Raw genomic sequence first — 26,438 nt, forward strand, 5'->3', positions numbered from 1 at the left:
TAAATTATATCTATCTCTGTTTATAATCAATGTCTTAAGAAAATATTGAATATACAGTATATATTTTTTTTTAATTTTTAGTGTTAAAAAATGATAAAATATTTATGAAAGTTATGAAAATATAAAAATAAAAATAGAGAAAGCTCGCTTGTATAAATATAAATAAAGAGAATTATCATAGCCTATCATGAGCTGATTAAAGATGGACAAACAGTTGATTACAAAATTAAAAGATAACAAAGTATGTAGGTCGTATTTCATAAATTAATGCAATTACAAAGTTACAAGATAACAAGGTATGTAGGTCGTATTTTATAAATTAATGCAAGACGTTTCGACGCTTACTTGTGTCTCTTCAATTGCCAATATAAAACAAATGAAAACAAAAACGTTGTGGACAAAAGTCAAACCATCATTAAGTCAGCCAAACGTGTCACGCAAAAAATCGAGTTCAAGTTTTCCATGAGAAGAACCCATTGCAATGACTCGCAATACAATCAGTTTATTAAGCAAAATATTATGTTTATCCATCTTTAATCAGCTCGTGATAGGCTATGATAATTCTCTTTATTTATGTTGAAAGTTAAAAATTTTTATTTTAACGAAATATATTCAATTTTTTTCAGTACATTTGTAAATCTAGCAATTGAAACTTAAGTGATTTTGTGTTATTTCTTTATATGAGTGAAAAGTATTAGAAAATGCGTGGAATAAAAAATTTATTTTAGAAAATTACATTAAAAAATCTTTAAATATTATGTTTACCTGAAATTTTGCACAAAAATATCTAGAAAATTAGGAAACTTTTTTTTTACAAAATTTGAATAAATATCCTGTTAATCCATTTGTAAAACTTATATTAATTAGGAATTTAAACACAAAGAAAAGTATCTTTCTTTATTGAAATATCACATCAATACTAAATTAATATACACGATTAATAAGAAGCAACAATTTCTTCTGGAGAAACAACTCAACTTTTGCAAGCATGTAATCTATCTTTCCCTTCAATTAAATCGTGTGACTTTGAGACACGGAACTCTAACCGTTTTTTTTTTTTTTTTTTTTTTTAATAAAGATCTATGTCATCGTCCAAAGAGTCGCATCGTTGAAGCCATCCGGCGTCATCGCGGTATTCGCTAATCGTCCCGTCATTGTCCGCGCGACAGGCGTGAATAAGTCGAGGGAGCGGCGAGCATTTTCAAAATATTTCTTTGTGCTTGTGTCCATACATACACATGCGTACAAAGAAAAGAGGGAGAGAGAGAGAGAGAGTGAGCCGGCGCGCGTCAGTGTGCTTAAAGAGTGTCACAATGGGAATTGGAGTCGGTTTACGAAGTGTAACTTAAGCGAGAGGCCATGGAGAAGACAGTTGTCGGCCATTCGAGGTACTCTCCCTCCCGAACGGCTCGTCTGCATCATAAAGAACCAGTGTTATATAAACTTGGAGCTCTCGTCGTAGAGAGAGATTCATCGACAAAGGCAAGTCCTTCGCTTCTCGTTTCGGAGTAGTTAATTACCGTACGTTATACGTTATATCTATTATCTAGATCACTTGATTCTTAGTCATTTATGTATGTGGTATTAAGTCGCTAAAAGCAGATCGTTGTACGAACCATTTCATTATGAAGGCCGGATGATATCTCTATGATGTGTGATGCTATTATTCAATCTAATAGGATTATTATATTAATGTTGATATAAAAGAACTCGTTTGACGAGTTTTTAAAATTTCAGGTCAGAATTTTCTAAGTTCTCAGGGATTAATAATATTTTTGAAAAAATTCTGACATTTTTTTTTAGAATTTTAGGTAGCATTTCAAAACGGTGTTTTATAGAAAAATATCATTCAAATTGATTCCAATTGATTCTAATTAAAACATACAATGATTATGGATTTTTGTATAATAAAAATGTGAAATTATATCTTTATTTCTCTCTGGACTCTTATTTTTTTACACTTATAATTACGTATTTTAAAACTCGATAAAGAGACTTTTCGGAAAAGAGCCAGAACTCTATCAATTATGCCGAAATTTTGAGAATGGGGTGCTAATTTCTCGCGGAGAGTTTACAGACACAGTCTCGAAAGAGTCCGCACCTTTTTTCTCTCGCCGATATTGCGTGAGCATAAAGTAATTACGGGCGGCATGCTGATCGGCAAGAAAATCGCCGTGCACGCGCGCGGTCGTTAACTGCAGGTGCATCTCGTAAGAAGCCCGATCGCCCGGGTGCCCCCCGGTTCACTTTCGACGATCGGCATTCCGCGGATACCGATGACGATCGTCAAGATCGCCCAGATCCGATGCCGTCGGATTATAAATTATACGAGCGTTTCCGAATTAAACCAGCAGCACGGAATGCCGACATTCGGTTTCAGATGGATGCTACGAGATCGTTTTTTCGAGTCGCCGGACTTACACGGATTAAGATGACACAAAGATGAAAAAGTTTTTAAATCTTTACGAACTCTTAGCTTCGATACAAGTTTTATAACAGGTTTTAATCAAGAGATTTCCATTCTGATAAAAAATTCATAAATCCGATTTTTATTTAGTTCTTATGTTCGATTCTTCTTTATTTTTATGTATGGGATTAATTCTTACATGATTATTCTCAGTTTTATGTGATATATTTTTAATTATTTTAATTATTTTGTTTTTATTAATATACGTTTGGAGAATTTCTCTAATGAAAATATATCTTGTAGATTTATATATATATATATATATATCATAATTATATTAAAACATATGGACACAAATGTCTTATTAATAAAATAAATAATCGTATTATGCGTTAACAATTTTAATGTTGAAACATAGTAATAAAAAATTTAAATTATATAGTATGTATATAAGTGTGTGTGTGTGTGTGTATATATATATATATATATATATATATATATATATATATATATGTTTTTTATTTATAATTAGCGCGTTTTACTGATGTCATTATTCTTATCCGAGTATACATATAGTTTAGTATGTAAAATATTTCGACAACAAATTGATAATAAATCGGTGTTCGACCTTGACAGCGTAGCGCCCTATTGTTTACGCACCGCGGCCTTGCTATCATTCGTGCGACGACACTCGAGTAATAAGGTAGTGATAGCGAGACGCTCCGTATAGTCTCAAATTCTTTTTCACAATCACGACAAATATCGGAAAATTTCGCTACATCATGAAAATTAATTAACTTTCGAGAACGACACAATTATTAGAATCAATATTCTAATGTCTCATTTGAAATCGTGTCTAATCAAATTCGAATTGACATGCGAACATCCGCGACAAGAGAGTCATTCGCATCAATTTCATCAGTAGATTCCGTCTTCTTCGAGCTTCGAATTTAATCCTTGCACGAAGTAATCGGTGATTTCCTTGTTGATTCAAATGTGATTCTCGTGTGAAACGGCAACTGTGATTTTTGATCTTGCCGAAATTCGGGAGTGTCATCCAAAGTATCACGCGTAAAAGTGCAGGAGTGCCATTCAAAGTATTGTGCGTACAAGTGCGCGTGGCGCGAGTAAATCAATGAATCATGATAACTTGAGAGGAGGAGGCCTGAGAGAGGCATCGATACCGATGGAACAACCGTGTAATAAAGGATTTATTATTTCTATATTAGTTATTTATTACTTATGTGCATGCGATTTGAATTAAGTAATTAATCACATAATTTGATTTTTTATTTACATAATTTAAAGAAAGAATTTTAATATAAGATCTTTTTTATATAACTGTTATAATCTTATAAAAGTTCCTATTTTTATAGCTTTTAATAAAGTTCTTAAAGCGTTATTAATAGGATTGTTAAAAAATGTATAAAGTTATTTTATTAGTTTATTTATTATTATACGCGTCAAATATAAAATTCCAATTTTAAAATACCAATTATTTTAATTATAAGTATAATTTGAATCTTTTATTTGTATGTTACAGATCAATGTAGTTGATGATTCTGACAATCTGAGAGGAGGAGGAGGCCTAGGAAAGGCATCCTGCATCAGCGGAACAACCCTAAGGTGAATATTTATTATTTGAATATACATATAGGTATTAGTTATGTATTATGAAAATTGCGTGCTCGCATTAAAATTGCATCTCATTATTTAAATTAACTAAACAAAAGAAATTCGAAAGAAGACTTTTATAAATCCTATAAAGTTTTAATTTAAAAAAAATCATTTTTTTAACATTTATTATTTATATATCTGTTTAGTATTGTACTCATTGTATAATATATGAAATTTGACACGTAAAATAATTACAATTTTTTTATTATAGTATTAATATATTTTTTAAGCGCTTCGCGCTTTATAATGGATTTTATATTTATGTGTTACAGTCAAACGCTTTAATATCAACAACTCCGCTGTTGCACATCAATATCGGTGAGTAACAAACTTTTATTTAAGTTTGAGATAACGAATTTGTAGATATTGTGTAGATATAAATTGTAAATTGTAGATAGATCCATTTTAAAATGGATGAGCTGGAAAGATTAAATTAAACAACTTTTAATAAGATCTTTTTTCGAGCATCTATCGTAAAAATAAGCAAAAAAGTATAAATTTAGTAAATTGGAAAAAGAAAATTAGAAAAAAACATTTTTTTTAAATTAGTAAATTTAAACTAATTTATTTAATAACAATTTTATTTTAATTACATTTTATCAACTTATTTTATATACAGTTTATTAACTTAATTTCTTTTAACGATTTAATTCTAATTTTTTAGAGCCGTCCATATTGTAGAACTTGTTTGTAGACTGACTACTGATTAGTAGTACTGTAGTTCTTAAACTTTGCTCTAACTAATGTAAAGCCAAGTGATTAATCAATTAAGTTACCTGTAATATGATAATAATTTATATAAATATTTAATTAATTTTATTATAAATTACATTTATTATAAATTGTATATTACTATAAAAATTTCAATCAATCAATCTTAACTTTATCTCTGTTAAAGTTATAATTACTCATGTTTAACGAACGATCATAAAGTCGCAGCACCATCGTCAACGAGCGCGAAATATTTACGTTCATCTATCGGCGACAGTAATTAGCCGCCAAAAGAAAGAATTTTTCTTTTTTCTCGGATATAGGTTACGTAAAATAGGCGGTACTGAACAAAGGCATAGCAAAGATACATTAGATATTTTTGAGAAGATATATTTCACGTATTTTATATTTTATCTACATATAATAGTACGTAATCAGGGATACTGCATTCAATTAAGGTTACGTGATTAAGACACGCGATTAGGACACGTGATTAAGGCACACGAGTGGCACGTTGTTATGACACGCTCCCAATTTCGGATAATCGCAGATTTCTGCAGATTTAATTAGCAAGCAAGCTGATTTAATTAGCAGCTTGTGAGAGCTATTATAAGACCATTAGGACTTTCTTAATATCTCAATAGTTCTACAGATACTGAAACATAACATATTAAGAAAACTGAAAATAAGATTAAAATAAACATAATATATATATATATATATATATATATTTATTTTTAGAAATGTTTAAAAACATTAAATGTATATTTGAGAAAATTATAAAAATTAAATTAAAATTATTTTTAAAAAATTTCAAAATTGTTTTTAAAATTAAACAAATTATTTAATTATATAAATGTTAACAAATAATAAAACATGTTATATAATCTATCTTAAACAATAAAAATATTACATACATATGTATTAGAAGTTGCACAACTTTAAGTTCAAGTACTGTCAATATGAAATTATTATTATTAAATAATTGAATATACTAAATATATATATGATACTGATAGCATCATTATAATTGTAAATTACATTAAATATGTACAGATAAAATTACCAATAGAATTTTATTTGAAATTTCGTCACGAATTATAAATCGATTAAAGAGATCTTTAATAATATATAATACATTTTTCATACGTTTTAAATATTAAAGATATCCACAACGCATTGAAAATTTAGCTTTATTCAACCGAGTATATAAAATTAAATATATTTCTGATTTATGTGTTTCATTGAATCTCCAAAGCTCAGGACCGCGAGAGATTAAACTCCGAGCTTGATTGGTGTAAATGTAATATTAATCCGGTAAAATATCTCGGTCGGCTCTCGCATTTGCCGCTTGAATTAACCTAAGCCTTTATTTATTGACAAATTCAGAAGGACGCGACGAACTCTTCCATGATAATCCGTGTAGCAATGATGCACCTGCGCCAGACAATTTGTCTGTTAACTGTGGTATCATATTCGGTCAACTTTATGAATTTACGCCATTCTCGATATTGCAGCCTGAGAAACAAGAACTATTAGTGTGATAAATTGACATTAATCTCTAAAGTCTAGTAGAACGAGAAAGCGTTTGGCAAACTTAACGTATTATTAATAATATATCATTATTAAGTTCTTAAACACTTTGTTCACGATATAGTAATTTGAAAAATTATTTGCAAATATGCAAAGTAATTTGTAAATGTTATATATTTACAGATACATATATGTAATACTCACTAGCAAAAATTATTGCGCATATGTTTTACTTTTTAGAACCACTTATTGATAGTTGAATACAATTATGGTTTGATACACACCTTCCGGTAATTAAATATTCAAAATGCAAACATTTATCACTGGCGTGCCAGTCACATCCTTCTCCTGAGCTATCCCTCCTTCATCCCTCCTCTCCTTTGACGCTCGAGGGATTCTCGTTTAACCTCGTTTTCTTTTTGGGGCGAGATTTCTGGTTTGGGCGGTAGGTCGTAGGAAGTATCGCAGCTGGGTGGTCCTCTCGGTGGCTGCATTGAGACGTCAGCGCCGAAGTAGCCTGCGCCAAAATCTCCGTGTGCGTGTGCGTGATTCCCGAGGAGGATTGCGGCAGCCCCTTGGAGGTGAGATTATGCCGTTTGGCCGCGATTAAACGGATGGAATGTGGCTCGAGAGACACGTTCCAGATAGATTCTGGACTGTGTGCGGAGAACGTGACCGAATTATTCACTCTTTCGTTTCGTTTAAACGCGCGAGCGATAAGAGCGCCCGGGTTGATAAGAAAGCGACGACAAAGGAGCTTAAATTAGGAGATAAGTGGAGCGGGAGGGAAAGAATGTGATGATAAAGGAAAGTGGAGCAGAATAGCAGCGGAGATACATCTTGGTGGAATGTGTATGCGTGAAGATAAGGCCTGCTCACTTAATCATGAATTTAATAACGCAAAGTCATTTCGTTTTATGCACTTGGATAGAACTTGTTCATTAATCCTATGCATTTATTACATAGTCGCTCTGTTATCGGAGATGGGCAAAATTTTATTCAAAGAATAGATAACAAATAATAGAGACAAAACATATTATAATTTATTTGTAGGGAACAAATGCATTTTTACTTAAATAAAAATTTATTTGATTAAATAATTATCTAAATTCTTATCTAAAAAATTATTTAATAATATGTTTTTATTATTTTTTATTCGTATAAATAATGAATAATATAATACGAACAATATCATCACTACATTATCAAATATTGTAATAATCGTTTATACGTTTCTATTAAAAAAAAGGATCTTTTCTTAAAAGATAAAAAAGAAACAGAATAATTTTAATCTGTTTCAAAAATAATACGTGTAAAAATTAAAATAAAATACTTTGAGTACATACGTATTATATAATAAAAACTATAATAGATAACACAAATATAAATTAAAGTAACAAATAATATATAAATAACGAATAGTATAAATAAATAAATAGTATAGATAAAAATTTTATCAAATATTCAAATAACATTAATAAATATTTATTATTCAAATAGCAAACTAGATAAAAATGTACTCAAATAATATCCATTTCTATTTGTTATCTTCGGAGTATCAAATATTTTCTATCCTTAATATTCTTTTCAACTTTCTTAAGACGCATGTTCTTAAGATTTAAAATGTAAGCGCACTCTCGCACTCTTTGCATTAAAAATCGTTGTGCAATTATGCAAATCGCAGCATTACGGAAATGTACGAATTTCCATGGAACGATCGACCTATGTATAATCATGTGTGTCGGTGACCATTCAGCAGAGTGGCTTTTCCATTTAGCATACATTTGCAAACAAACTCCGCGGGCTCTCTGTTTACTCGACGATATTATCGCGGGTACATCGCCTTAACGGGCTTGCGCTTAGGTATGCAAAATGAAAAATTACGCGCGTGTGGATTGTTACTTTTTTTACGTCACGCTATTTAAGTTCGCGTATGTTAAGTGGCGAAACCTCGATGGAGCGTATTATACGATTTGACACGAACGTCTAATCGTAATGATAGGGCACCCGACGTTAACAATCGTCGTAATAGTCTGGAATTACGTCGGCGAAGATAAAGCCGCGGCCGCGCTCAAATAGTCAATATAGTACTTGAAGCGCTTAATTTCGCGCGACGCCGAGTTATGCAGGTGAGAGCCCGCATATAATCACCGGCGTGGCAACAATCGACGACCGCAACAACGATCCCTCGAGGAAGTAGCACTTATTGTTAGCGGGAGTGACGCTGTGGCTTGTCGGTATTTACGCGTTAGAATTGCAACGAGTTGAATTCCGAGCCAATTGTGTACATTGAAAAAATATTCCCGTCCGAAATAGATTCTCATCTCACGAATATTTCTCACTTATCTTTATATCTTTATATTTTTTATATTTCATTTTTCTTATTATTTTTCTCGAAAATGAACACCAAAAGAATCCTCTTAACTTAAGAGAAAAATTCTTTGAAGAATAAGTAGTCTTTGATATTCTTAATATGTAAGAATATATGTACTGAATAAGATATTTTTTACGTTACTTAATAATATATTATTTAATAATTATATTACATTATTTAATATTTGAGATTAATTATCTTAATGATAACAAAAACCAATTTTAAAAATAGACATTTGCTATTTATTAAAACTTTGACCAAATTAGATATACATTTTTTATTTAATTTATAAATAAGATATTTCAAAAAAATGTCATGAGAGAAGAAAATATCTTTATTCGTTAAAAATTAAGGCTTATAAAGCATATTTCGAGAATATAATTTTTCCACTACGTACATATTTATCTCCGCGTGTCTGCACTTGTAAGTTAAAAAATTTTCGCAAGATCTATCAAAGATGTAATAAAACACGGCCGTTTCCATGTCTGGGAATCTTACGTAAAGTTAAATAATTTTTCTCGAGAATTGGAAAATTGTAAATAACGTAAATCGATCGCCGGTGTTAAAATGAAACCGAATGAACTTTATGGAGCCCGCGGCTGTCACGACAGGTTATCCTAGGACGCATATATGTAGCAATTTATTCGTCATTACGGCAGAGTGCAAGAAATCGGTAATACTTTGGCTCGGTCCGGTTATATTCTTAATATTACATATTACAGCTCTCCCTTGGGCCGCACTGAATTAATCCTTCATTATGTTTTTCTTTTTAAATATTTAATATATTATCCTTAAGAATATTGGCTCTCGTAAGGTTTTGTATTTTATTATTTTGTGAAGAATTTTTGAATGCTTTTAGAAAATTTATCCCAATGCAGATAACACAAAAAACAATTTATTTACATAAAAAATATGCTATTTGACGATACATATATCGTGGCTTCACAATCAATATTCAATTAGCTGACTTTTATAAGATGTGATAAAAATTTTGTCTTTATTTTATGTGTCAAAAGAGTGTAACGAAAGCAAGTGTTCTATTTAGAGCACATATTTTTTTTTAATTGCAATGTTCTTTAAATTTTCCTTCCTTTTTACGTTTCGCGAATAAACGCCGCCGTCATGTATTCTATTTTCGCGATGAACCGCAAGAAGCGTGTTCTCCTTCGTCGCGTCAGAAGTCCACGTGGACTTTGACAAATGTGACGCGCCATGCTCGTCTGGGCAGGGAGGCAAGGCCCGTTCCTCTCGAAGACGGAGAACGTCGACTCGTAGGATTAACCCAATTCCTTCTTCCCACGAGATGCAGCGACAGGCGTGTTCCTCTTGGCGAAGGCTCATCCGCACCGAAATGCGCTTAAGGCGACCTTTCGGCGCAGAAGCACGTGATATTCGCGTTACCTTCCATCTCGTCCTTGTTTCGTCTTCCGCTAGGAATAATAAGCGGGTGTATCCGCCTCTTGTTCGGATAAGGAGGCTCCCGACAATCATTAAAGCAGTTCCTCTCCTTCTGCCTCTCTGAGATCCATCGCGCGCGATAAGATAATGCACGCCGTCGATCATCGTGTTTGCATCCAATTTCGTTTGATCGCGTCCGGCTACTATGCGTTATACATTAAGAACGCATGCGAATGAGCGGTGTTAGATATAATCCGCCTAAATGATGTACTAATGCTAATGCGTACGAATATATGTAATTTGATTCTCGCTATTAAAATTATCTGAGCAAGCTGCAATAGTGATTTAAAAATTATCTTGATGTAGATAGAAACTGTATCGTTTTATTCTTTAATCTTGAATGTTTACTTTGAAACTTGACAGGTTACAAACGCGTACACAATATAATCCTGAAAAATATTATAATACATATTTACATATATGTAAACATTATGAAAAGGCTATATAGAAAAAATTATTATTCTTGAAAATGTCTTTGAGAACCTTTATTCTCGACATGTAAATCTTGAAAGGAGATTATAATGTTAAACAAATAAAAATTATTTGTTCAAAGATATTTAATATAGTTCTACTACACTAAGAAAAATGTATCCTTATTATTCAAGAATAATTTTCATAAATAGAAAAGAAATGTTGGATGGACAGATAGTATATATTCAAAAAATTATTATAACAAAATTAAGATAATAATCGTATATTTTTTAAATGACTATTATATAATATTAAAATAAAATTATAATATTGTTGAAGTTTAAGATTATCACAAATCTCTCATTCTAAGAAGATCATATATTGCTGCTTATATATGAAACAATGATCGCGTTAATTAAAGTATATAAGTTTTCATTTCATACTAATTTTTTTCTGTACTTATAAATCCATATTAAAAAAGAAGTTTACTAAAATGTAAAATCATTCGAGAAGGAGAAAATTCGGGCAATTCATGCAAATTCGCAATCTTGGAAAGTAGATAATATGATAGTAGATTCTAACGTTCGTTTTCATTTCTCCTTTCCCAGCGACGGATCGTGCACAGTTCGTCTCTGTCAACGTTGCAAGCCATTATCGATTCCCAGAGTATCTCTCTCGATTGAAACGTACCTGTTGCACGCCCGTTGTACGTCCGTCGTTTCGAACGCGGCGAAACTCGTCGATCCGTTCAATGACGGATCGTCGAACCACGATCCAAGATTAATTCTTACGAGGGACGACGAGTCGGCATCGACACACACGTGCAGCGAGCCGTGTCACGTGTGTGCCAGCTGTAGCATCTTTCCCGCGCATCGATCTTGCAATATCGGATCAGCGGATTATGCTCGGTCGACTCGGGGCCGCTCCTACAAGAGGAGACCCCGAGTTCTGGTACGAGACGAGGTGCGCTCGTGACATTGCACTGTCTATGATAATGCGACACGTAAACTCCATAATCCGCTCTACTAGCATCGCGCTATGCGCGATTTCTCTCGCGAGAGAACCATCCGCGTGGGAGATTCGCGACTTTTACGAGCTCTCCGGCTGGCACGTCATTCGTCTGGAATTTTGCGGCTTACGCGGCAATCGCGATAAACGGAATCTTCTCATGAAAAATCTCTTGCGTGAGAAATTTTTGTAAGAACAATACATTAATATTCAAATTGTACAAATTAATTCTTTATGCCGAGATACATAAATAAATAAATTTTAGATATTAATTATATTTTTTTCATCTCGATATCTTATAAAAGATTGCAAAATGGGGGAATAATAAATGCAACTCTTTTATTTAGAACAACTTTCTCCTTATTTCTATATTTCAATTGTTATAAATAAATAAAGTATGAAAAATAAATAATAGAATAGAGAAAAAAATAATGAAATATGAGAATTAATAATATATATATATATATATATAATTTATTAATATACATGGAAAAATAAACTAAAACTAAAAAGAAAAAGATAAAATAAAACTTAAATTAATTATATAATGGAAAAAAATTGTCTTCTAATAAACTTACATAAAAATTATAACGTCATTTATATATTTATTGAGTGCGAAGTTAAACTAACCATATAATATTGCACTCAAATTTAATCACAGTAGAGTTCAATTACCAAAATCTGATAACAATCTACGTTTAACCCTCTTTTATCTTCGCACAGACCACACACGCACGCCGCAATAATTCTTCACTCATGTGTAACACCCGGTATATAATAGTACACCAGCAACAAGCATAGTAGCTTTAATATACCGTGACACCCTCGGGATACGAATGATTTCAATAATAATAGGGATTTCGGTATCAATACCCCGTCGCGTCTCTCATATCCTTTGATCCCTCGAGCACTCAGGTTCTCTCGAGAGTACCGGCGGAAGAACATCCGAATCCTTCACGAGACGATGAGAGGAAAAAGCTGTCTCGACCGTGGGAAAGTGTTTCTCGCGCGAATAATGAATGCATTTTACGTGACGACACTCGAACATTTCTCAAGCGATTAATCGTACCGCTCGAAATTAAAGACCCGGCGCAAATTAATTTAGCTGCTTATTTTTTTTCGATTGCGCGAGCACAGGAACAAGTAATAAACCGTCGCGATATAATTTACAACAGCATTGCGTATCGATTAACTCTTGTGCAATCGAGAACGAACATCGTCACGTATTTGGGTTACGGGCAACCCGTAGAATCAATTACATTCGCGCTCACCGCGGTTTGCAGTTTACAAATGAGCGATAACTGTGTATTCAGATATCCATACGTCTATGTGTATTCTTCTATTTACGGTGACCATGACACGATATTAATTGGTGGAGAGTGGTAATGTAGATTTGTCCTTGCGGACCGTTTGCATTACGATATCCAGATGCAGATGGAGATCTGAACGGACGTGCTTGGTGTTAGTCTTGCGTAATGCGAAATTAGACACTGTCGACCTATTTGCGGGTTCCGGCAAAAACGCGTATTTACTACTGCATACTACGTAGTTTGCGTAAAGTAATTGTCTCACGCCACGGTCAGTGCTCACTAAGTGACTTGATGCGTTTAAAGATTACCACATGTGAGATACTCGATTTAGACACTTATTTGCAGACAAAATTTCAGTGATAGTATTTAAATCACAAAAAAGACTAAATTATAAAAGAATATCCAATTGTTTAGTAAATCAGAAATTGATGCGTGCAAAAAAATTAATTATATCACGTATGCAATTTTTTTGTGTAAGAATTTATAGAAATGATATTATTATTATATTAAAATATTAATATTTTATTCATAATTTGAAAAAATAATTTTTATAATTTATGATGTCATAAAATATAACATTTTTTTCTCTGGAGAACTTTGAAAGCCCATTTCGCGGTTTCGTCTTTAAAAAAAGGTCGATTTGTACAGCTGTTGGCGATTCAATTTAGTGTATATTATATCGATTAAATAGCACTGTAGCTGGCGCATATATTTAACGTAGCAGATTTATATGAGATAATTCGCGTGCGGCAACGAACGAGACAACGGAAAAGGCGATCGCGATGAGAAAACGACAACTCGTCGCAATTGAAGTGGTCAGTTGGACGTAATTATCGCGGGCGAGCTTCCTCGTGTTACTTGATAGCGCAATTAACATCGCCACCAGCTGGGGTGCCGCGTGTGAAACATGCGCCGGTGGACGCGAACGGATGATCGCATTAATCGTTAACTATCTCGTATGACGGCGGCGCAACGACAGCTTTAAGCCACATAATAGTGACAGTCGTAAAGCTGCAGCCGCGTGCAATTAATTCCCATCCTCGGACACGATCGTGTTCCTCGCTCGCGCGAGCCTGTCTCGTTCGTCCCGCGGAAATCCATGAAAATTAATTCGACGCTATTAAAGCGACGCGAACCTGCGAGACACGCGACCGGACAAGAGAGAAACCTCGTTTCTCTCTTTCAGGGATCTCTTTAGATCTGCGTGAAATCTCGTAAGAGTATTAGTTGAGATATAGAATGCGCAGATTTAGACTTTCACGGGAGCCCTAAAAGTTGTTAGCATAAATATTGATTCAAGTTAAACGAGACTCATCTGGTCTTTTAGCCGTTTTCAGAGATGCAATTAAAAAGGGACGGGACGAGATCTCATTTAACTTTGTTAATCTTTACGAGGATTGCTATAAAGCTATAAAGGCAATAGTAAATTTACTTCTTGGAGAATTATAGAAAATTAATCTGCTTTTTTTAAATATTTATAAATGGAGCAACAATTTTACGAAGAACATATTATATTTACAAATTATTATTTACTGCTTAATAATTATTAATATAACTGATTTTTAAAGAACGAATGATTATAAATCTTTAGAAGAATGATTTTATAATAGTCGAAGCTTTATTTAAATAATTACTTTAGACAATTTTACGAAATCAAATTTATTCATATCGGATCATAGAGTTAAAAATATGCTCATAAAAAATATAATCGGACATAGACATAAATATTTTTTCGATAATCAAAAGAATGCATAAAGTAATTTACAAGTTCAACTCATTAAATAAGGTTTTAATTTAATATTTTAATTATCCTCTATCCTTTTCTTGCCGTTATGTATTATAATGGAAATCTAAAAAACTTGAAAGTAAATTACAAAGTTATAAAAATTATTGAATTTGCGATGCAACGAAATGCAGTTTAAATCTGTCGAGGTTTGCGACGCTTCCTCGCCACTCGAGATCAGCACGCAAGTATTATGTATAACGGGTGGGATACAAAGTATGCGCGTGACCGTGACGTGACAGGAGGTTCAACGAGGACACAATATCTCTCGCGACATCCAATAACTCAGACCCTCGTTACAATGCGCCTGTAACAATTACAAATAACCTGCGGCACGGCTGTTCGCACGAGGCGCATGATCTACGATCGCGGATCATTCGCAAAAAAAGCCTTCGTGCTGGGATTTTTCTTCGACAGTTATTCGAGCATTTCAGTCTTGTAAGTCTTACAAGTCTAGAAGAAATAAAAAAAATTTAATCTAACAATAAGGAAAAAAAATAATTCGCGATTCGATTTTAATTCTCCAACTCGTGTCTATTAATACAGCAAACGAAAGAAATAATCATTTGGATAATAGTGGCTTATTTGCGAGAGGAGAATGTAGTCGCGCTAGATATTTGCATTGCATTACAAATATCATGTACGTTGCTACAATCAATGAAATGCATGCGAAAAGAGCGGCATGCGTTGCTAATATGGAGCTTGGCCGCAGCCGGTCATTGCGGTTTGTGCAATGCAAGATGCACTAATATGGCTCCGCGGGCCCCGATAGAAAGCGAGATACATACGTTATGAGACCAGACTTCTCTCTTTGCATACATGCCGCCGCCGTAAAAATTCCCGTTGATTCCCTGAGAATTTTCGTTTTTCAGTTACGTTATTGCAGTTCTTTCGCCAGAACTTGATTCAATGAATCATGCAACTTTCTTCATTTCTCGGCTGTACAAAATTAAAAGAGATCTAGAAGATTAAATTTTATAATATTGTAAAGAGAGTTTGTTATAAATTTGAAGATTATTCAATAAATTAAATGAAATAAAATATAATTAATAGTGCGTCAAAAATCACTCCGTTTATTTATTCTAATTATCGTGTTAAATTAAGACATTTATCAAATATTGTCAACGTTCAACAACATTGTCTTCTTTCATCATAAAATTAAATATGTATATTTAATATGCGTTTAATGTTGGAAATTATAATTTTCATTTGTGATTTTAATTTTGCAATTTTTTATTTAAATAATTCCAAGGAACCGATCAATTATAGAATAATTTCATGACGATATTATTTTTATTTGTGTAAAATTGCAATTTGTCTTGAAACAAATTATGATTCAAAAGAGATTAATAATGAAAAGAAACTGTTCGATGAAAGAGGCGCAGGTAGAGAAGTTTACCTGCGTACACAAGAGTGCTTTTGTGAACAATACAAGATAAAAAATGAAAATGCATACGAATAGATTGAATGCATTCTGCTTCGACGAAAAGGAGGCCGTTCGAAGAGGTTTACTCAACCATATCTCGTCAAATGGTTATCGCTCGACCTCAGGGCGCCTCAAAACCTGATGCGGGGCAGACCATAACTTAAGTGTTTTCTTAAAAAGTATTCTGAGGCTCATACGTCGAGATGAAATTGGAACCACCGAGAACGAGGGTGTTATTTTTCCCAAGGAAGATTGAAGGATAAACATTGAAGTCCATCGAGATCTCAATTTCACGCATCGAATAGTCTTTCTTCGAACTAGTAAAGATCGTATATAAATAAATCGGTATCGCATTATAATTTCTTCTTGCAATTTCTTTCAGCGATTAAATTAATTTAGAAATAAACAAATGTTTATTACGTGTCGAAACAAACATAATTTCTTTTTACAAAGTTTATTGTAAAGTGTTAATCAGAAATGCAAATAGAATGTATAATGTATACATATATACATATATAAATATGCAATACTGGCTTAAACCTTTCTTTCAGAATTATAATAAAATAAATTGAGAAAAATTACTGAAGCAATCATAAATCTAAATAATTACAATTATATAAAATAACTTATAACAAATAGATAATCAATAGTTTATCTACATCATCGCCGTCTCTCATTCATGAAAATGATAGAGTACGACTCAACAGAGAGTCAAAATAAATTATTAAAATTCGTATTAACACGAGTGGCAAAAGATTAATTTCTATTTTATGCCGGAGAATGAATCGGGCGCCGCATAAACTCGACGGGACTCTCATGTCACGCGTCGTAATCTTTTATGAAACCATAACGCTCGCCGCGGATTCAGGACGAGATACTTACGAGGGCTATTACGAGTAATTTCCGCTCCCTTTAACTCCTCTCGTTTCCTCTCGAAGCACCGCGCGATACCTTCTCTGGTTCCTGCGTCTCGTTCTCGATTATTCGCATTTTGCTCGTTGGAATCGTAAATCGTGAAACCGGCTTAATGAACGGTGGACAACGACTCGTGAAACGGCTCCGGAGACGTTAAGACTCATCGCGGCGATTGTAATTGGCAGACAGAGGGAAGGGAAAGTCGAAAGTTTCGCAATGTCCTTAAACTGCACACTTGCGGGCGTAATTATTGTTAATCATGAAAGAAACGGAGATGTATGATTGAACCGTATTGAACCAAGTGTCTTCAAATATTGTACTTACCGCGAAAGTCCATATGAGAGATTATAGTAATAAATCTATTTTATGATAACGATTATTATGGTTATTATGATAATTTACAACGATAAACCATTATGTAGTAATAACATTACTGCAAAGGTAAAAGTTTTGAAATATTATGGCTAAACATAATTATTTTTAAAATATTTATTTTAATTTATTTTATATTTTAATTATTTTTAAAATTATTATTTTAAAAACATATGATTATTGTTATACTTAGAAAAGAGAGCACGTGTATTTTCTAGTGCCATAATTGTTTAAAATTGCCATTCTTCTTTATAGAATTTATTGTATATTATATATTGCATTTTATTATATGTATATATTGTATGTTATATATATTTTATATTATATTTATTTATTTATTTATTCATTGCGTGTTTTATTCATTTTCTCTATGTGAATTCCAAATTGTATTGACAAGTCCGTACTTTCGCCGGAATGCAATCACGGCGCATCCATAAGACAAAATATCTGCAAAGATCATTGGCGTCACAGAGATTTACTACGTGTCATGCAAAGAGGTCGTCAGCCAAATTGTTTCACATTGATTTTCAGGTCGGGCAGGCCGGTACGGCACCGCGACCACTGCCCACACACGCGATGTCTCCGCAAACGTATTGTGGTTTTCAAGGCGCTTATTTATGCACGGCCCGGCGTTTCCGCCCTTTCCGCTTGACGTTTAGGGCCGTTGACTCGTCTGACTTTGTCGTCGTCGCGTCGATGAAGTCTCTCTGTCGTCGCTCTCGTGCCGATGCACCGCCGTCACTTTCTCGAGCTCCGCGAATTTTTATCGCAAATAAATCTCTCGGACGTTTCAATTTTACGTCTCTTTACGATACAGTATAAATTATTGTTAATTTAAAAAAGAAATGAAATTGTGGCGAATTTGATTTAGTTTGCATAAAAAAAAAAAAACATATGTACAAATGTCTGTCAATACAGAAATAAGATTGTACAAAAAAAAGTTTTAATAAATATAGGAGCAAAAAGAAAATAAATACACAGGAAAAGTAAGAAAGCATATTATGGGATAGTGTAATCTTTCGGACTGCATGCTTTAGACGAGCCTATACATTCTTCTTCCGCACTATCAGTACAAGAAGAATGTCCCATTCATACTTTTACACGCTGTTTATGGACGCGTTATGCGTCGTATCAGTCTTATCAGCACTTCTAAGCCGCCTGCAATTTAATGCATTTGTATGCGCGTGTAGGGCTATCGGTAGAGGAAAGATCGTGGCCGCAGAAAACGCTACTTTGCAGTACAATAGCCGCGTGAACCTTGAAAATTTGATAGCACTTTCATAAACTATAAGCAAAGCAGGACAAGCAGACATTATTTCAGACTTATTATATTTATATAATAAGATATATACATTTCGGCAATAATCCTTAATTATTTATCCTTATTAATTAAATAAAATAAAATTAAAATTAATTGAAATTAAAGGGATAAAATAATAAATGATCGATAAAATAACATATGATTATTCTTCCCTACATTTATTTTGCACGTTTACTCACAAGAATAGACGAAACGATTTATTTCGCTTGACTGTATGTACATCCGAAGCGAAGACAAACGATAACGACTATCATTGCAAAATATCACAGCTTCGCTAGATATGTTTCAAACGCCGCTAGAGGCAATGACATGGACATGCGCGCCGTTATTTGGTGAGAATTTGTCAAGTCCATGCGCTCTCTCCGCAGCTCTCTCACGACAGGCGGCGTCGCTAATTGGATGCAAGATACGAAGCTACGTTTTACTAGGACGCATCCATTAATATTGTCTTCGACAGATGGGCACGCGCGCGCAAACCCGGTGGTCCCGACGAGAGGGAGGATTTCTCGCGCTGTCATTAATCACTGAAACAGGAACAGACCTGGAGCTCGGGTCGCTTAGAAAGCGCCTGATTTCTCGCAAAGACATCGGTTAATCGCGTGATCGAGAATCCGCGATTTTCGTTCCGCTGGCACCGCTCGTATCGTTAATCCTGCGATGGATGATATCCGCAACGAGAATTATATATTTGTAACATACTTGTATGCGATTTCATACTAACTTGTATGTACGCGCAAAGATCCATATGCACGCATTGAAATCTCTCGGTCACGCGATGCGCGTATAAATGTGTTGCAGATAAATCGTGCGACTACTTTATTAAATCTTTTGGTAATTAAATAATGTATAGATATAACTTTCACGCGTTAATAACAAATGTAATTAATTATTTTCCGCGCATATATTATTAATATATTTTATTTTTCGTTTTAGCATACCATTCAATAATTTTTATATATCTTTTATCAAGTCTTTCTGTAATAATTTTTTATATACATATATATTATAGTTTTAAATATATACGTTATAATTTATTTTATCTTGATAATAGAAATAATATTTAAAAAGTTACTGAGATGAGGAAAAATTACTTGATTATAGAATAATATAAAAAATATAGTATTACGTATAAATAATCAATTATTATTACTATAAAATTTAATATCTCTTATATTACAAAATTTATCATCTGTTGATAAATTTTTTGATCGAGTCTCTTTGTTTGAATAAAGTGAATCGTCGTGCCATCTACGGCATAACATGAGCAATGAAATTGTGTGTTCGTCCTAGTAAAAATAAAAATAACAATTGAAAAAAAACATAAAAATGGTAAAAATTTTTATTAGTAACAAACTTATTGTTAGTAATAAATATATATTTGCAATTAAAAACCATTATTTAAATATTTTTGTATATGTCAACATATATATTATATATGTTAACAGGTGGAACAATTTTTGATTAATAAAAGAATTTGAATAGTAGAAAAAAAAGAATTAAAAAAATTACATAACCGAGATTATATTATTTATAATGAAAGGATTAAAATGAAAAATTCATTTATTCTTAATTCGTATGCTCGTATAATATAAATAGAAGTTTATTATTACATCAAATAATGATTCTTCACATATATTATTCGATTAATATTATAGAAAAAATAGTTTGTAGAAAAATTGTATAATCTCTATAAAATTGTCGGAAAGAGAACAATGTTATAGTTGTAAGAGATCTCTAACACGAATTTATAATATATAACGTGATGCTACTATAATTATTATAATTTATCCATTAAATGAGATTCATTAAATAAGCTTTCAAATAATTTGTAGCTTATGATAATTTGGACGGATGTTTCAAAAGGCTTCCCTCAGTCTTTTGTTACACATTAAAAACTTATTCCTTTTCATCACTAATTGTATACTATTAAAACTTAAGTAGAAAAGCGATATGATATGATTAATGTTAATTGAACTTTATATAAATGTAACAAACGTAATCGCTGCATTTCACGCAGCTTAAAATGTTATTGCGATTTTAAAAAGCGTTATTAAAAAACTACATATCGTTAAATGGTATGTCAAAAGTACGTAAGCTACGTTTTATAAATATATAATATATATATGGATTTTTATATGTCTAAGGAAGATTGTAAAAATATATGAGAATTGATGAAATGGTGAATTTTATCTTTTAGATAACTATTGAAAGAAACCTTTCAAGTATAAATATTAAAACGACTCGTAATCAAATCATTTTAATATTTATACTGGAAAAGATATTTGATTGTACTAATTAAAGAGAGAGAAAAAGAGATAGAGAGAGAGAGAAAGAGATAACTTTATGTGTTATCTTCAACAGATTCACATGTTTTGTTTACGTAGACTTTTCTGAGCAAATCTAAATGGAGATTCTCTCTCACACTTCTTCTTCGATGACTATTAATGTATATGTATCATATATCTCGCTCTTTTATATTGTACTTTTCTTTAGGGCCACAAGAGTTCTATGTTGGGAGATTGCAACTTTGCAAATATTTTGTACATTGATAAAACAACCAGCCAACAATATATCTGAAAAAAACATGAAAGATATGATTATCAGAAATAGCTTTGATAACGCGTAATAAATTTTGATAAAGCACTTACGTTATAAGACATCCAGAGCCAATTACACAACGTGGCGAACACGGAATCCAACTAAAAGCAAAAAAATATACAGAGAAGCGATATGATTGCGAGTGTTTATCAAAACGGTAAAAGAATCATCGCTTAAGTAAAAATAAAAGAAGACTCACGTAAATATAGTAACCGCCTAAAAGCCACAGTCCAAAGACTAATTGGAACAAGCAAACGATAAACCATCCAACAAGCCATGGCAACAACCATCCACGTACTCCTTCTTTTATGCCATAAACCATGAATAAGGCACATATGATTAACAGAAGCAGATAGAAGATTAGGAAGCCCCCGACAATTTGCATGGCTAAAAATTACAAGCATTTCTTTATTTTCTCTCTCTTTAAAAATATAGTAACAAAAAATATTAGGAGCTTGGTAACGTAAAAAATACGGATTGTCAAAATTAATTTCCTTGAAAATAAAGACTCGAACAAAAAGAAAATTATCTACAACTATAATTTACTTTCGCATAAGAGGTCATCATCTAAGCCGCACTCTGCATACGTACATCAGAAACGATGCAAGTTTTGAAAACATCTTCATCGAAAAGAAAATATCACGTAGATATTTTATCTTTTTAAAATTTATTTCTATCCTCTTTTTATTCTTGAAGCACTTCATTATATGCGATCTGTGTCGTACTTACAGCCTCTCACATCAGCTTCAAATAACGGATTGTATATTTGCGTGGAATCGCCACCAGCCAGTTGATAGCATATTAGTGTAATTAACACTATACTAATTGCCTAAAAGAAATAAAAAATCGATTATTTTATATTTTATCCATAATAAAAATAATAAATTACGCATTAAAATTATTCTCTGCTAGATACACTTGAACATTATCACTGCGTCTAATTGCTTCTTAATTACAGTCAATTAAGACACTTACCACTGTGTAAAACGCTATAGCTTTACAGCCAATTTTAACACTGTTTGACCAAATACACGGCGACCAACAAGATTCCAAGACCGCCATTGTTCACGCTGAAATAAAAATTAAAATTTGAGAAAGTACAAAGCGCGCGTCTTAATCACCGACAACGATGTTTATCGAGCGACTGTTGTAAAACTTGGGCGTCGACGTGAGTCAGAGTTACCAACCGTAAATACGTATCGAAAAAATTGTGATTAATTGTAAAATTAAATAGGTTACAAATTCGTATTAATCCGCTAAACACCAAGTCTACATGACAATAATTATGTTAGCATTTATTGCCGACATTCCTGAGCATCAATTTCAAAAAAATACATCAATTGACAAGAAGCAAAAATGTTTAGATTGAAGGCATAAATGGGTTTTGCTCTGCAGAAATTAATATTGTTCGATGAAATTAAAAAATGTCCACATTAATTTTTAATGAATAGACACATCACTCTTCACTCGATATTTTGACTTGACAGATACAAATCGCGCGTTCTCCAATGTCATGACACGATACGGTGGCACAGTTGGTTCATGTGACACATGCCAGCACCGAGCAATTTTCGAAAGTCGTTTTTCTTTCTATCATACTTACGATTTTTGTGAGAAAAAAATAATTTTTATCGCAAATTTTTATTGCAAGCGCAGATTTATCTGCCGCCACGGTCGCTGAGATTCGATTCGTTTCGGAGTAACAGTGAAACTGACAAAGAATGCCATGCACGCGTCGATGGGCGCACGGCTAATGGCGTCGTTGGTGATCATCGTTGATGATCCCCTCCACTTTGCAAGCAAGTTACAACGCCGACTATTTCTCTTTTCCCAAAACTTGTAACTGCATCGACTTACCGATGCTGTAAGCGTCAACTGGTTGCAATTATATTTAATGTATAACTAGATCGTCTATGAAGAAATTTGTTTTCCAGATTTTAATGTACTCCGAATAATATTTTTGACAATATCTTATAAATTATTATATATTTATTTCTTTTATTTTTGGATCACAAAATATTCTATAATTAATGTTTAACTTTAAAAAAAATTATAAAGTATAATTTATGATATATTTTATTATAAAATTTATGACATATTTTAAGATACAAAATTCTCTCCTTTCTTTCAATATTAAAGTGTACATATTTTTAGCATAAAAAATAGAAGACGTAAATCTCATTTTTTAGAAGTTTGATAGTAAATTCTGATAAAGAAATATAAATATATTTTTTTTGTTAATCCGTTGAGTCTAATAAAATCATTGAGACAACAATGAATTGAATAAATCCACCAGCTGGTAACATAGTGCGATTGATGATCAAATAGAACCAGATCATCATTATGTACATGTCTCTATGGCGCCAAGTTTAAAAAGAATTATTCATATGTTTCATCGTATTTTTATAAATTTTAATTTAAAAATAATTGTATTTATTATATATATAAATTTAATAGTATTTTTTTCAAACAGAAAATTTTGTTTTGTAAAAAATGTAACATATCAAATTTTATGAGTTCAAATCAAGTAAAGTGATCATATGTATCTGCAAGAAAATTATTTATCAATAATGTATGAAGCTTGAGAATATTATTTGCTAAAAAAGAATATACTTAATGTTCATTTTATATAAAATAATCGATTTCTTTAGAGAAATTAATAAAATAAGTTAATATGAAAATTTACAAATTTATATATCTTTCACAAGTAGAAATGATGAACCTAATAGAGTTATGATAATCAATATCTGCAAAGAGATTTATTATTTATTAATATCACAGTGCAAGGTCAGCTTGGATAAAAATAGAAATAACCACATTTATATATCTTCTATTAAGCCATGCGTTTAAAGAGTAGCATGATGGTTGCTTTGTAATTTGCAACGTATTTCAAAGAGTGCTTGTAAAAAGTAAAGAGCAAGTGATAATTTTCGTGATTCTTGTGCAATGCATTCTATAACAAGAATTTTTTTTTTTTTTTTTTTTTTTTTTTTTTTTTTTGCGTAAGCGCAAGAATGGAATTATACAACATATATATTTTTAAATATTTTTATAATAAACTAATATAAAAGAAGATTGATTTTTGACATTTGACTGTTTTGAGATAAGCCTGTTATTGCGCTTGTTACCGTGCATTACTGAGACAGTCAACGTCATCGGTGATTAATCCGTAAATGTAGTGCAACTCGGTTTCGGATTACCTGGCCGCAAAAAAAAAAAAGAGCAAGCCACCTGAGATCGACTAGGCTGAGATTTACCAATGATAAGTCGGTGATAAAAATTCAGCTCGAGTGATGCAGGAAGCGTTCGTGTGTTTACGTATCCCGTTGGGGAAACCGCTTTATGCGTGTTTCGTGCTTTCACATCGATGGGAGACGATGTAATTCAATCGGGGTAAAATAAGCCTAAAGTGACGCGGAGAAAAAAATCGTTGTTAAGGGTCACGCGAAGGGTCTAGACGGACTCACGTTCGTGAATCTCCTTTTGTAATCGTCGTGTTACACGACGGTCACAGAATGGTTTGTTGATTGGCTGTCATTGTCAGTCGGTCGTGAGGAATTTCACGGGCCTCTACGAAACGATAAAATCCTCCCATTCACCCTGGGGGAGGACAGTATCTACGCGCGTCTATAAATCCTCGCAGTCATCGGACGCAACAACTAACAGCGTAATGGATCCAGACATTCCATGGGATAGCGGTGCTCGAAAGCGCCGTAGATCATCGACATGCAGGATTAACGTCATCAGGATTAGCAATATCATAAGATGCCAGAATATTTCCAGTTGGAAAACGATGCAGCAACTGATTATATCGAATAGTCGTAATGGCAAGATTACCGTTGAATATCGTTAGCAATTCTCATAATGCAACACTAGTTTCAGTAATAATCGCCATATTTATCGCCTTAGAAGAGAGTAATAAAAGTCGCAAATAAATTTTCTCCGCGATTTCTCGCGATGATTATCCTGACCATTCTTTCGACTATTGACAGAAATAAATATATTTAATGTATATATGTATAATATAAATTAATAAATTAAATTTATAATATAAATATTAATATGTATAATATAATTATATACAGTATAAATTTATTTAGTATATTGTAAAAGCACTTATGTTACTAGAGTAAACAAAAAATTATAAGTAAAAACAAAAAAAAGGTTCTAATATAGAAATATGAAAAAAATTATCTTTAATTATAATAAATAAATAAATAATAATTATTATTATTATTAATAATATTTATTAATAATTTATTCATAATATTATTAATAATATTATTAACAATAATATTAATAAATTTATTAATAATATTATTAATAATTTATTAATATTATTATTAATAATATAATAATAATTATTATTAATAAATTTATAATTAATTATTATTATGCTAAATTTATAATAAATTATTATTATTGCATTCTAATAATAATAAATTAATTAACTATTAATAATGAATATTTCAATTCTTTCTTTGAATCATCTTCGGCATACGAGTATCTTATCTATTTTGAAGATGCCAAGGAAGGACCAAACGTTCATTATTATTCTTAAAAAGAATCTTTTTACACAAAATAAATGCACTTATTTCTCCTTCCCGAGTTATATAAAATTATAAGAGCCGATATAGATAAAGATTTATTCGCAAATGCTATTCACATAAGCATTCGTCTACCAATCGACGTGTAATTTTCAACTTTCCATTAACACTGTCATAAGCGATAGCGCCAAAGAGCAAGAGATGCGTCCTATAGTCTTTCGATGCCGGCTAGTCGAGAAGCTATAAATACATATGTGCTGTATGTGTGTGTATACAAGCGATATACATAGATATACATATCCGTCTGTTCTCCAGTCTTCCGTACCATTTTCTATGATCGCTCGCTGCCATATCGGTTTCTCCCCAACAGCGCTAAGCTCCTTAGCATCCGGTGGACCACTGTAAACTACCTCGATTTAGGTGTCGAAGTCACTATGCCAGCTGCACGACACTGTTAGCGTTGCCGTCTCGCCAAAAAGTATCTCGACAGCATCAATGGTTGGAACGAAGACAAGACACTGGCTGGCAACGCCGCGGAATCTTTAACCGATATACCCGGCACGTGGCTCTTCTCATACCTCGATCAA

The 26,438-nt window shown here is 32.4% G+C and overlaps 2 protein-coding genes across 6 annotated transcripts in view; one reads left to right on the top strand and one right to left on the bottom strand.

Moving 5' to 3' along the window:
* The window catches only part of LOC140669076 (uncharacterized), a 112,787-nt gene that overhangs the window by 20,085 nt on the left and 66,264 nt on the right, over nucleotides 1-26,438 (top strand). For 4 of the 5 annotated variants that reach the window (XM_072898573.1, XM_072898567.1, XM_072898568.1 and 1 more), the window contains exons 1-3: nucleotides 3,099-3,606; nucleotides 3,951-4,033; nucleotides 4,357-4,402. The gene's annotated coding sequence lies outside the window, so the exon portion shown is untranslated. Of the gene's footprint in view, nucleotides 1-3,098; nucleotides 3,607-3,950; nucleotides 4,034-4,356; nucleotides 4,403-26,438 lie in introns of those variants that run through there. The other variant, XM_072898570.1, reaches the window with a different exon arrangement.
* Nucleotides 20,266-23,085, bottom strand: Pasi1 (septate junction component pasiflora 1). Its single transcript, XM_072898018.1, has 6 exons — nucleotides 22,908-23,085; nucleotides 22,280-22,374; nucleotides 22,034-22,133; nucleotides 21,504-21,691; nucleotides 21,355-21,405; nucleotides 20,266-21,279 (listed from the first exon to the last, which is right to left on the bottom strand). Exons 2-6 carry the CDS (start codon nucleotides 22,364-22,366, stop codon nucleotides 21,196-21,198), a joined length of 510 nt encoding a protein of 169 aa, XP_072754119.1. The 5' UTR covers nucleotides 22,367-22,374; nucleotides 22,908-23,085; the 3' UTR covers nucleotides 20,266-21,195.

Source organism: Anoplolepis gracilipes, chromosome 8, assembly GCF_047496725.1.
Source record: "Anoplolepis gracilipes chromosome 8, ASM4749672v1, whole genome shotgun sequence".
Taxonomy (NCBI): domain Eukaryota; kingdom Metazoa; phylum Arthropoda; class Insecta; order Hymenoptera; family Formicidae; genus Anoplolepis; species Anoplolepis gracilipes.